We start from the raw sequence: 13662 nt of genomic DNA, 5'->3' as shown, positions 1-13662 counted from the left end.
CCACTACTTTTCATTGCAAACTATTCAGAAATGACATCATCCAGGATGCGTCGGGCCTAGAAGAGATGGCGATGGCCAGTGGTCTCGAGAATGATGACGGGAGTGGCATCCAGGGGGCGGAACGCATCCGAGAGAAACGTTTCCCGAGGAGACGGAGCGGTGAAATCAGCTCACCTGCCGGTGCTGGGCGGATCGCCATATCGCAGGATCGTGAGAGATGGCGACGGCTTGGGGAAGCCTTCATCCAGCAGCGGATTGAGCATGACTGGTGATAATAATAATAATGATGATGGGTGGACTGAGATTCGGAATTGGTATCACTGGCTAAGGACTACTGACAGATGTGAGTACTGTACAACCACGTCGCTTGCGTGAGCATAGAGTGACTACCCATTGAATTGTTTTTGGAAAAGTATGTTTATACCCACCAATGTGTGCCTTTTCTACTCAGAGGTGAAAACTGAGAAAACGTGACATTTGCAATAACAACTTCAATAAGCAATGTCTGATGTTCCCAAATGAAAAAAAAAACATCTAAATATCCTTACACAATGCATCAAGCTACACGGCCTTCTGTGAGTAAATAATTTCAGCAGCATTGTGTCAAGCCAAGCAAATTTTTGAAGTGGTTTCGACAGGAGAGTATCATGAACATTCACTCAGGCTCGCTTGAATAAATGCGAGTGATCTGCCGATCGTACAGGCAAGGACTCTCTCACTTTACGCTCTGGGATGCAATTAAGCCCTTACTATACCGATATGAGGACACCCGCTGACAAATGCTCCCGATGTTTTGGATGCAATATTCATCATTCAAGAACCGCATGTGCCTCTCTGCATATTAGTCTACACTCACAACGGAGCGTTTCTTTCAGTCTTCGGATTGATTTAAAGATGGGAAAACAACAGAAGCGATGTGAATTCAAATCTACCACTCTACCAGGTCCCCCTTTCTTTGCGATTAGCTCATACGGCACCTTCAGCAGACTCAGACTCACAAATGATTCGCGTTTCATGGGGCAGGATGTTTGCGGGTGCCTGTTAATCTCAGCCAGCGACGCCACCAGCTTGCGATCCTCAAATATCTCCGACCGCCTGGGTTCCGCGCGAGGTCCCCTGTGTTACAGTCATGGCGAGATGTTTAACTGCCTCGCCTGGTATGCAGGAGGTCGTGGGTTCGATCCCGACCCTGACGCCTGCCGTATATTTGGAGGTTGCGTGTCTCTCCCCTTGGTCGCGTGGATAACTCCGGTATTTCTCTTCACGTAAAAAAAGTGCGTTTAGAGGTCATGGCTGCGATAAAATATATTCGCGTGATGAGCCACTTCGTTGAGCTATCATTTGTGATAGCCAGGTCGCTTCTGAAATAAGAGCCATTTCGCTCAGTGGGCCTTACTTGATAAAATATATAGCTTAGTTTTTAAATAGTTTTACCATGCGTGTGGTCACAAAGCCTCCTTAAGCTGCCGTCATTGGGTGGCAGATTGGCGCAATGGCCACGCTCGTGGCTCGCAGCAAGCAGCCGACCGCATGGGTTTCATGAATTACCGACTCGGGCGCATTTCTGTGCGGAGTCTGTATGCTCTCCACATGTTCCGCAGGGGTTTCCTCCGGGTTCTCCCCTTTCCTCACAGAGCTACACACAATGTAACTGGTATTGGCCAAAAAATGTCAATGCTAAGATATCACTTGCAAATTTGTCACTTGGGATTCCAGGTGGTGAGGAGCACAGCTCTTATCACATTCGCTTCATCATCGCGATCATCACTTCTTCTCCTTTTATCCACACGAAGAGCACCGCGGAGGTGAGATGTGAACTACCTCGCCTGGTATGGAGGAGGCCGTGGGTTCGATCCCGACCCTGGCGCTTGTATATCGCGTGGGTTTTTCGCTGGGTTTCTGGGGGTTTCCCCTCCATGCGTTGAGAGTATACGGCTGATATACAATCCCACGTGATAAGCCACTTCATTGGGCCATCATTTGTGGCCAGGTCGCTTCTTAAAAAAGAGCTATACAGCTCAGTGGGCTTACCTGGTGTATAAAAATGGACTCCAAATGTAAACTGGAATTTTATGGTAAACTAGATTCCCATAGTAAGCTGGATTTCCATGGTAAACTGGACTCCCATAGAAAAACTGGTCTCCCATAGTAAACTGGACTACCATGGAAAACATACCACAGCAAGACATTTTGGAAAAATTTTCTTGCTGTGGTTTTCACACCTGATGATGATTGCTTGTGTTGCAATCGAAACGTCGTGAGAATTGTATTGTTTTATTTGTATTATTTTATTATTTTCCTTCTACGTGACTTTACCGAAAGAACCAAGAATATGAATCCCTGCAGTCACGAAAGCTTCAGATCAAGATTACCATGGTAAACTGAACTTCCATTGTAGGTGGTCGGCAACCAAAATAACAAGAAGATCAATTGTTTCTAATTCCATAAAACGTCAATATTTCAAGAGCCACAATGTAAATACGACTCGGACCTTCATAAAGAACGTCAAGAAGCTGTCCTTAAAGCGCCGCATGCGAATCCGGAGCCGCATTGTTAAAGTAATATAGCACAATCGTGATGTTATATATCGAGCGATATTAACAGACGCAGAAGCAGACGCCACCATCATCAGCGGCACCATCATCATCGTCGTCGTCAACAACAATATCACCAGCATTCTCATCATCGGCAGTTGCATGTTGATCATCATAATTATCTATAATAGAGGGTTGTTTTTTTTATTAAGCTAGTTGTAATTACTGGCGAAACGTTGTACTCAGATTGTAAACGTTGTGGCTTGGCACTCCAACACGCCGGTGTGCTGTACTAGTGACGAATTGGCCACGTTCTGTTTACGTGACAACCCTTACTAGTTGGCTGTGTCGGGTGGCGGCGGGTTTTAACGACGCATTTATATATTTACCCCCCAAAAAAACCTCTACGATGGACGATATTGCTTGCGAAAGCCTAGCACGTGTGAAACCACCATCAATATCCTCACTGTGCACTCACAGTTTCCACGCGACCTCTAGCGGTGACGCGCGGCCCTGCATGGAAAGCGTCACGAGTTGATGCAGCACGCGAAGCGACTCCGTCAAATTATATGCCGATATTCCGTCTGTCTGTTCGTCTGTCTCCCTGCCCGTTCCTTTGTCTCTCTTGCCCGTCTCTCCGTCCGTCTGTCGGTAAGAGGCGACGTCGCAACTACTGGTGTACATGTGATCCAAATTTTTTAAAAATAAAAAAATATCTGGTTTAATACGTAGGCTTTCGCGACCGATATCATCAATAACAGGTTTTTTTTTGTGGGGTTAGATCGCGTGCATATGTAAACATATAAATGCGTCGGGTTTTAACGACACATTTATATATTTACGCGATCTAGCACCCCCCCCCCAAAGTCTCTATTATGATGGATGTTTTTATTTTGTCACAATCCATCGCTCCACATCATCGGCGGAGGTCCTCTCGGACGCGTTCCATTCCACGGCTGCCGCTCCATCGCCACTCTTGCCCATCAGTCGCCTTTCCTTCTAGCCACGGCCGTCATATATTTGTCTATTTGTGGCGTCAGAATTCTACATGCCTGCATGACACCTCCAAGCAAGGGTTATACATATATAAGTATTGTTTTATCGGAGAAATGGCTCCAAACTCTCTTGCCACCACTACCAGCACCAACGTCTCGGTTTAAATATATTTTTTATGAAAATGCTTTCGTTTACGCTCCACGTTTTAATTTTATTTAATCATAGCGGTCACGCAATATTGCAAAGAGGTACTCCTACTGAGCTGCAGTGGCTGCATCTTGCGAAGACGGAGGGCGCCTGCAGCGTTAAATGTTCGAGACCGTGAGGGTAACGACGCTGTGATGAGGGCAAGAGGAGCCGCGATTTAGAAGAGCCTCCAGGTGCGACCGTGAAGAGACAAATCAAATATTGGGGCTTCACCTGACCGATCGCCGGACCCCCTTAGCTGATATCGTCGTTACGACGCCACTGATGACGTCGTTACTATGCCACTGATGACGTCGTTACTGCGCCACTGATGACGTCGTTACTACGCCACTGATGACGTCGTTACTACGCCACTGATAAAGTTGTTACTACGCCACTGATAACGTCGTTACTATGCCACTGATGATGTCGTTACTACGCCACTGATGACGTCGTTACTACGCCACTGATGACGTCGTTACTACGCCACTGGTAACGTCGTTACTACGCCACTGATAACGTCGTTACTGCGCCACTGATGACGTCGTTACTATGCCACTGATGACGTCATTACTACGCCACTGGTAACGTCGTTACTACGCCACTGATGACGTCATTACTACGCCACTGGTAACGTCGTTACTACGCCACTGATGACGTCGTTACTGCGCCACTGGTAACGTCGTTACTACGCCACTGATGACGTCGTTACTACGCCACTGATGACGTCGTTACTACGCCACTGATAACGTCGTTACTGCGCCACTGATGACGTCGTTACTACGCCACTGATGACGTCATTACTACGCCACTGGTAACGTCGTTACTACGCCACTGATGACGTCATTACTACACCACTGGTAACGTCGTTACTACGCCACTGATGACGTCGTTACTACGCCACTAATGACGTCTTTACTGCGCCACTGATGACGTCGTTACTACGCCACTGATGACGTCGTTACTGCGCCACTGATGACGTCGTTACTACGCCATTGATGACGTCGTTACTGCACCACTGATAACGTCGTTACTATGCCACTGATGACGTCGTTATTACGCCACTGATGACGTCGTTACTGCGCCACTGGTGACGTCGTTACTACACCACTGATAACGTCGTCACTACGCCACTGATAACGTCGTTACTACGCCACTGATGACGTCGTTACTACGCCACTGGTAACGTCGTTACTACGCCACTGGTAACGTCGTTACTACGCCACTGGTGACGTCGTTACTGCGCCACTGGTAACGTCGTTACTGCGCCACTGATGACGTCGTTACTATGCCACTGGTGACGTCGTTACTGCGCCACTGATGACGTCGTTACTACGCCACTGGTGACGTCGTTACTGCGCCACTTCTCCCTACCAACAATCAACCACACAGCACACAAACACACACACGTCTATCCCACCGCTCCTCCTACACACCCAGCGGGTATACTGGTAGCCACCCAACTCCATAACACCCCCCCCCCCGCACTGTGTGAAGTCACGGGCATGTCCCCTCGTATTACTACAATAACACAACGACACTGTCACACTTTCGGCTTCGTCCGTTGCTTTTATTCGTGTTGTTTTATAATGAAACATGTTCTCACGTATTTACAAATGACACACATTGGCTCGACACACACTCAAAACAATAAAACTCCAGTTGAAAGTTTGGGGGGGGGGGGGTGGCGTGGCTGCCTAGGCTTATTTCTGTACAATCTCATCATAATATAGCAGTGGTCCACAACGCAATTAGTGAAGTACAAACTACACCAATGGTTCTTAACCTGGGGTGCAACGCATCCCCTGGGGATGCGTGATGCCCTTTCTGGGGGTGCGAGACACGGACAGATTTGTTTCGAAGGTAAATCATCGCAAACACAAATTAAGCACGGTCACACACGTTACAACTTACGTTATTTCATCAACCCCTCTACGTGTTTATTAAAATTGTACATTTGTTTTAACGATTGGGAACCAAAGGGGCCCAAGGCTGCAGTCAAGGTTAAGAACCACCGCGCTTCAGAATGATGGCTTGTGATGGAGAGGGTGCTCTACGGCGATTAAGTTTGTCATGTTCACTGAAGGTAACAAGTGCATAGATGACCACGACGACGATGGTGATGATGATGGTGGTGGTAATGAGCAATTATCATAATGAGCGTGCTATGCTTGTGATGATGGTTCAGGTTGCATGATGATCAAGCGTTCTCATGATCGCGTGATTTACACAGGACGACGATGATCGTGCGAATCCATCGATGGCCTCCAACGATGATCTCACGATGACACCAATGGGATTCAACAACGCCGCGAATTCCGTGAATTCAAGAGTCGTGACGAATGTCTCATGGCAAAAAACGGTGAATAATATATCCTGCGAATCACGATTTCAACTTGTAACGTGCCGCGCTGTATGCGCTCACCCTTGAAGGGACAGAGAGATATCTGCTCAGAGGCGCGAGGGGGAAACGCAGGCGATCGGGGAAGGCTGCAGCCACGCAGCGTGTAGCAGGGGCCAAACATTACCCAAGCTCTGCGATCCTCTATAGATTAAGGCGTCATTGGCCAATCTTCTTCTTTCGTATGGCATTTAAGCAACAAACTGTAAATGTTGTGGATTGGCTCTCCAACACACGGGTGTGCTGTACTAGTGACGAATTGGCCACGTTGTGTTTACGTGACAACCCTTACTAATTGGCTGCGTCGGGTGGTGGCGGGTTTAACGACACATTTATATATTTACGCGATTTAACCCCCCCAAAAAACACCTGTATTATGGATAGATGGCAGAGTTGAACGTTAAGGTCCTTCATCCAATCCAAGGCGGCAGTGGATGCTGTATGGATTGCCAATTAATAAGTGCTTACCATGTGGGAGGAAACCGGAGCGCCCCGGAGAAAACCCACCCGTGGAGGGAGAAACACTCGATCCCACTGAGACGGGACAGGTGGAGTCCACATTTTCTGCTATACCGCCGGGGTATACGGCTCCTCCTGGACGTCCACGGAAGGGAGTGTAGCGACTCCCACGTGTGGTAAGCCACCAACCCTCAGTGCCGGATTATCCTCGTAGCAAAAGTAGCTACACGTGTAGTAGCTACGGGCCCCGCACTTTCAAGAGCCCCGCGCTAAATGCTTTCAAGCTATCAATTCCGGTTCAGTGATTCTGCATTTGCTCTATTACTACAGTACTATACCGCCTTCAACTTTTATGAAGGACTGGGTGTTTAAGGTTAGCGATGTGTCGTATTATCTGGCTGTATAGCAAATGAAAAAATACAATTACTTAACTGTGAAAGCAAACAAAAAATGTGTTTTAATAATTATGTTTTTTTAAAATATATGTAGGACCCCTTTATAACGTCATGCTACAGGCCCCGCATTAGCTTCGTCCGGCACTGCCAACCCTCGCTGCTGTCTCCACAGCGCTGGATTATAGGCGACGTGCATAGCCATCATGACAATGTGAATTTAATGTGATGATGATGATGTGAATTAAATGGTGATGTCAATGATTAACTCATGATAATCACGTGAGCCATCCATGATTGTGAGGATATGAATTAAATTACGTGGATGTTGATAGCGATGATGATGATGGTGGTGGTGATAGACCTTTCATAATGCATAACATGCAAATGTATTTTTTTTATTTAAAGCTTTCGTGACTGCGGTGATTCATATTCTTGGTTCTTTCGGTAAAGTCACGTTGAAGGGAAACAATAAATATATATAAAAAATAAAATTCTCACGACGTTTCGACTGCAACATAAGCTGATGATGACTGCTTGTGTTGCAGTCGAAACGTCGTGAGAATTTTATTGTTTTATATAAATTTTATTATTTTATTGTTTCCCATCAACGTGACTTTACTGAAAGAACTAAGAATATGCAAATGTATATTAAACATGATTATGATTGTTGTGAATTCAACTATTATGCTCGGGATTATCTCATGGCAACGTGACGATGCTGATGCTGATGATGTAACTTTCCGACCGCCCCTACTGAACATCTGTGAAAAAAGAGCTTCATAGCTCATCGGATTCCTCCAGCCTAAGTGAAGACTTTTGATGATGTCTAAAGAATGAGGTGAGGCAGACTGTGACCTCCCCTTGCCTCCTCCAGCCCTCGCAGCCACCTCATGCACTTGTCACGAACGCCTGCGTCCACATGCAGCGTCCTGGCTGCCTTCACTCCACCGCCTTCACCACCACCACCACCGCCTTCACCACCACGACCACCACCGCCTTCACCACCACCGCCACCACGGTGGTCATCATCGTCCTCGTACTCCACGTCGTCGTAGCGGTGTCTGTCGTTGAGCAGGGAAATCCTGAGAAGTCCCTTCGGCACCTCCGTCTCGCTGAAGATCTCGCCTCCCAATCCTGTGAGAACACACGCATCATCGTCGTCATCAACCGTGATTTATCCATTGCTGGATGAAGGCGTCACCTCCGCCCAGACATTGCTATCTCTCACAGACCCGCGATGCACAAATACATCTATTACCTGGTCATGAGCCTCCCCCAGGTCGACTCAGCCATAAATGAGTACCGTACTGGTGCAGTGTGTAAACATCAGAACTGGGGAGACAAAGGCGGCCCGACGTGGCGTTGACCACCCATCCCGTTGTGCGCCGTACCGGCCTTAATCGGTGCTCGCTAACAGCACTTGCCCCAAGCTATACAGAGCAGCCTGTGAATGTTCGTTTCTTCGGTGCCCGTATCGCTCTGCGCATCTGTGTCGCTGTGTATGTCTGCCTCGCTGTGGGAATGTACTCGTCTCCATCCCTGCGTTTGTGTGTGTGTGTCCGCGTTATCAACAGCAGCAGCAGCACAAGCAGCAACTTCACCTTGGACCAGTTCTCCACTCGCCACGTGGCCCACGCCTCGCCCCCGCCCGTTCCCCGTCCCCGCCTGCCCTCGTCTCTCCTTCTCTCCCTCCTCATCCACTCCTCCCAGCCGCAGCCCCTGGGCGAGCCTCCTCTTCTGCAGGACCCCGATGGCCTCCGGGGTGAGGCACAGAGAGAACGGAGCCGCCGGGTCTCCTTCGGCACCCGGGAGAGCGCCCCCCTCTGCTGTGCCCCCCTTCTCGCCCGCGGGGGGCCTAGGCTGACAAAGTCTACCCTCACTCCGACCCCCAAGGAGGAAGGATCCCCGATGTCCCATCCCTTGGGGTCCCCTGACAAACCCTGGCCACGAATGCCGCAGCGTCTGCTTCGGCTGCAGGGCGAGGAGACGGCGAGGCATGGCGCGGTGCTGCTGCTGATCCCGAAAGGAAGATGCGTCCCCTCTCCTTAGGGTGCAGGGCCCGGGGTCCCCGCGATTCCCGATGGGTGGCAGGGAGTGAGCGGCGGGGTCCCTGGGGGTGCCACGCTGTGCCCGCTCTCTCGGGGCCACGGGTGGGCGAGGGATGACGATGCCACCCTTGGCGATGCTGTGCCAGCCAACATTCGCTGCAGAAGACATCGGTGCCCTGAGGCTGCGCAGCAAGCATTGACGCTCGCCGCAGCGCTGCGCCACGTGCGTTTGGGTTCGACCGCGCTCAGCTCGGTCCGATGTCCGACGTTATTGCTCCACGTGGTGCAAGCTTCTTCAGCAACTAACAACAAGCGGTGCAACCACGAAAAACACATCAGAGAGTTATACAGCAGGGCAACAGCGAACACCTCCGCGGTGTTGACATTCAGTGCGTGTGCGCGTGGTGCTGGCCACCCACCCCCTCGTGCGCCGTTCCAGCATTCATCGGCGCTCGTCAACAGCATTTGCTCCAAACAATTGCGCAGTCTAAAATTTTGCCCTCTGGCCTTTTCTTTCTATTTCATAACTGCATTGTTTTCTAGACAAATGTCCAAATCCTAATGGTTTCGAGACCACCGGTATGATGTACACCAGTCGTTGAGTCACGGTCGCCTCTGTGTGTACGAGACGCAGTGTAAACACGGTGTGTTCGATCATTGCGTGTTGTCCGCGTGCGTTATTGGCAGCTGCTGGCTGACGTGTTCAACAAACACGAAGCGATGCAAATAGCCAAAATACAAACCGCGCAAGTCGCGACTTGCCCCACATTTCGTCTGCACCTTATACCCAGATTTAATTACATCGGTCACATAGCTGTTAACCGATACGGTTTACTCCGTATTCTTGAGCAGCGAAATTGAGTTTTCAGGTCCATACGGCGTATAGGCGATTCAATAGGAGTAATTATTTTGTATCTATTTGTTTGTGTTTTTCCCTTGCGATGGGACTTTGTAGGATGAACGTTGAGGTTTATAAGGGCACGGGGTCACCAATAAGGTCTGAATTGATCTGTAATAAGGGGTTGACAGATAGGCGGTAGCATTGTTCAGAAACGTTAGCTGGGCCTCGGGCACGAAACGTCGCTGGAAGGGGCTGACGATCGAGAGTCTGACCACCACCATCATCTCCACCACCATCACCACGGGACGTCTCGTCTCAGCGTGGAAGCGACGGCGGCCAGCGACACCAGCGGCTGCTGAGATGACGAGGACTGCGTCCCAGCCGAGACTCCTCCATCAGATTCGTCAATAACGCTGCGGCCTTAATGGGATAACTAAATATGTACATTGATATTGCCGGCGACGCTTTGGACAATGACTCTGTGTCATAGCGCAGGGGTCGGAAATCGCAATAACAAGAACTCAAGAAGAGTATTTTGGTGGGGAGGGAATTCGATAACAAAAACAAACACCTAAAATATAAAAAAAATCCGCAATGGACTGTGTGTTGATCACGAGACGGTGGTCTCTGAATGAATAACGTGACGAAGCCAGCGGTCCTTAAAGAGCCACCGCATGCGACTCAGGAGCCACAGGTTGTCGACCCCTGTGATGTGTATTTGTTCCTATGAAGGCCGCGGTGTTGTTGACGAACGTGTTGAGTCGCTTCTCTGCATGTTGCATGCGCGCCACCGCCCGGGAGCAGGATCGTAAAATCGCCTGTTGACTCTTCCTCCGTTGCGGTCGGAAGGACCGGGGGCGATCTACGGAAGACGATGCCCGAACCGCCTGCGTACAGAGGAGGTCTCGGTTGCCGCTGGGGGCGAAACCTCGACAGGACCTCGGAAAATCAACGTTTTGTCTCAAGTGCACTCAAGTACACTGAACTGCTCATTTGTTGAGAACTTTATTTTTGTGTTGAGTTTGTGGCTCTCTCCCCGGCGGGTGCCGTGTGGTATTTAAATGTTATCGTAGTTATTTTACATTGGCAGATTCGTACGTGATTATTCGCCAATGACTGTCGCGTACGATATAATTTCACGGATTTCTAAATCGCGTCACATTGCCACGTGCTTCCCCCTCTCCGGACGAGAACCACCGCTCTAAGTTGGTCTGGTGGACAACGACGTCGAGGGAACGACAGAGCCAGTAGCCAAGGAACTGAACACGCCATCGTCAGCCATGATCAAGCCACTGCTGGATGAAAGCCTCGCGTATAAGAAAGTTAACCTAATACACTTAAACTTAACGCCATGGATGGACTGGACCCCCCCCCCCATAGGAATGTGGAGTTTCCACCGCTCGCTTGGAGTTGGTTATTGACGGTGAAGAGCGCTGTGCCATTGCTCGTTTGAACAGAGAGCCACTGCGTCTCAACTTATCCACGCCGCTGTAATTCACCACATCCAGGGGAAATCCACTCGCACCATGGCAGTCCAGTTTTACCATGGGAGTTCAGTTTTACCATGGGAGTTCAGTTTTACCATGGGAGTCCAGTTTTACCATGGGAGTTCAGTTTTAACATTCACAATAATCATGGTAAAACTGGACTTGCCATGGTAAAACCGGACTTCCTATGGTAAAACTGGACTCCCATGGTAAAACTCACATCCCAAGGTAAAACTGAGCTTCCTATGGTAAAACTGGCCTGGTTGCTGACCCCTGCACAGTTACCATACTATGCTCACATGTCCATACATTATTCACATTTTAATTAGACTATGTATCACAAAAGGTGGCTGTGTAAGAACATTTTCAAACTATAAGTGCCCGAACGACGCGCATGTTAAACAGTAGATATGGTACGAAGAACACGTCCCCTGTCTCGCGTTGTTATTCTGTTATAAAATCGTAAGAATTGCGATAGTAATTTACAGTCCTATGTTTATCCACCGCTGGATGAAGGCCTCCCCCAACACTACCGTGTCGGTCATGTATGATCGCAGTTCACTCGCCGCTGATGTTAGCCGGGGTAATTAACTCGGGTCGAAGGGCTTCGTTGCGCCATGCAGTGCGCTCACCACTGCGCCACCACTCCGCCTGCTAATATCGTGGCGAAGTAAAGACAAAGATCTCCCCCTATAGTCTCAACAAACTGTTTGGGGCAAGTGCTATCAGCGAGCACCTATGGGGGCTGGCACTGCACCCGAGTGGGTGGTGTGTCCATAACCACACCCGACCGCCTTTGTCTCCCCAGTGACAATGTTTACAAAAGGCACCAGGAGCTCATTTGAGGCTGAGTCGACAACTGACACAGAGACAAAGATCCCCCATATAGCCTTAACAGACTGTTGGGGCAAGTGCTGTTAGCGAGCACCTATGGAGGCCGGAACGGCACGCGAGGGGTGGGTGGCCAACACCGCGCCCGACCGCCTTTGTCTCCCTAGTGACGATGTTTACTTAAAGACCGCACCAAGTACTCATTTGAGGCTGACTCGACCTAGGGGAGGCCCAAGAACGGTTCGGATACTCGTCACCGGTGTTGGCCGTGAGCGGGGAATCGAACTCGGGACGCCGGATTCATAGCGCAGCGCGCTAACCGCTGCACCACCGCTCCCCAACAACTGACACACACGCACACACACACACGTGAGGCTTACGTGCCCAGCAGCAGCGGCAGCGCGAGTCCGCCGCAGCACCGTGCAGCAGCAGCAGCAGCGCCACGCCTCTGTTCTAGCGCGCGCCTCTGCGGGCGCTTTAACTCTGCTGCACGGGAATGCGTCAACCGGGCATGCGTCACGGGCTACCGCTGCCTCACACAAAAGCCGTCGTGCCAGTGGCCTGCCTCTGCGTGTGTGTGTGTGCGTGCCCGTGCGTGTGTGTGCCCGTGCGTGTGTGTGCCCGTGTGTGTGTGTGTCTGTGTGCCCGTGTGTGTGTGTGCCCGTGCGTGTGCCCGTGTGCCCGTGTGTGTGTGTGTGCCGGTGTGTGTGTGTGCCCGTGTGTGTGTGCCCTTGTGTGTATGCCCGTGTGTGTGCCCGTGTGTGTGCCGGTGTGTGTGTGTGCCTGTGTGTCTGTGTGTGTGCCCGTGCGTGTGTGTGCCCGTGTGTGTGTGTCTGTGTGTGTGCCGGTGTGGGGAGCGATAGTGTAGCGGTTAGCGCGCTGCGCTATGAACCTGACGACCCGGGTTCGATGCCCGCTCACGGCCAACACCAGTGACGATTATCCGAACCGGTCCCAGGCCTCCCCTAGATCGACTCAGCCTCAAAAAAACATTGCCACTAGGGAGACAAAGGCGGCCGGGCGTGGTGTTGACCACCCACCCCCTCCTGTACCGTGTCGGCCTTCATAGGTGCTCGCTAACAGCACTTGCCCGAAAAGTCTGTTAAGGCTATAACGGAGCATATTTGTCTTTGTGTGAGTTGACTCAGCCTCAAATGAGCACCTGGTGCAATGTGTAAATATCGCCACTGGGGAGACAAAGACGACCGGGCGTGGTGCTGACCACCCCCCCCCCCCCCCCCCCCCAGTGTAACTCCGAGGTGGTGGGGTGGCAGTGAAACAAACTTTCCGGTGCTCAGCCCCGGACACCTCCGTCTGCAATGAACCCTTCACCCTAGGACCAAATCACCCGCGAGGCGCCTTGCGGCTGCAAAGTGTTGCGGTGGGTGTACACCAGGCCACAACCTCAAGGGTGACGTTGTGGCCAGTAGAGCTGAATATACTCACCACCTTAATGGATCGGCGTGGTGAAGTATGGTCAAATA

General features: G+C 50.5%; 1 protein-coding gene across 1 annotated transcript; it reads right to left on the bottom strand.

Moving 5' to 3' along the window:
* Positions 1 to 5272: 5272 nt before the first annotated feature.
* PRR18 (proline rich 18) lies at positions 5273 to 12838 on the bottom strand. The gene is made up of 3 exons (XM_032973602.2): positions 12559 to 12838; positions 8573 to 9321; positions 5273 to 8105 (listed from the first exon to the last, which is right to left on the bottom strand). The coding sequence occupies exons 2-3, from the start codon at positions 9186 to 9188 to the stop codon at positions 7798 to 7800; spliced, it is 924 nt and encodes a 307-aa protein (XP_032829493.2). The 5' UTR covers positions 9189 to 9321; positions 12559 to 12838; the 3' UTR covers positions 5273 to 7797.
* Positions 12839 to 13662: the final 824 nt, after the last annotated feature.

The sequence above is a fragment of the Petromyzon marinus genome, chromosome 51 (genome assembly GCF_048934315.1).
Source record: "Petromyzon marinus isolate PM22_M1 ecotype Great Lakes invasive population chromosome 51, UKy_Petmar_22M1.pri1.0, whole genome shotgun sequence".
Lineage (NCBI taxonomy): Eukaryota > Metazoa > Chordata > Hyperoartia > Petromyzontiformes > Petromyzontidae > Petromyzon > Petromyzon marinus.
The sequence above is the reverse complement of the archived record's forward strand: the minus strand, read 5'-3'. Positions and strand labels throughout refer to the sequence as shown.

Excerpts from the sequence above, each read along its gene's own strand:
- PRR18 (XM_032973602.2), bottom strand. The coding sequence starts at position 9,188 with ATGTCTTCTGCAGCGAATGTTGGCTGGCACAGCATCGCCAAGGGTGGC. Across the intron at positions 8,106-8,572 it reads GAGTGGAGAACTGGTCCAAG|GATTGGGAGGCGAGATCTTC; the intron begins GTGAAGTTGCTG and ends GTGTTCTCACAG.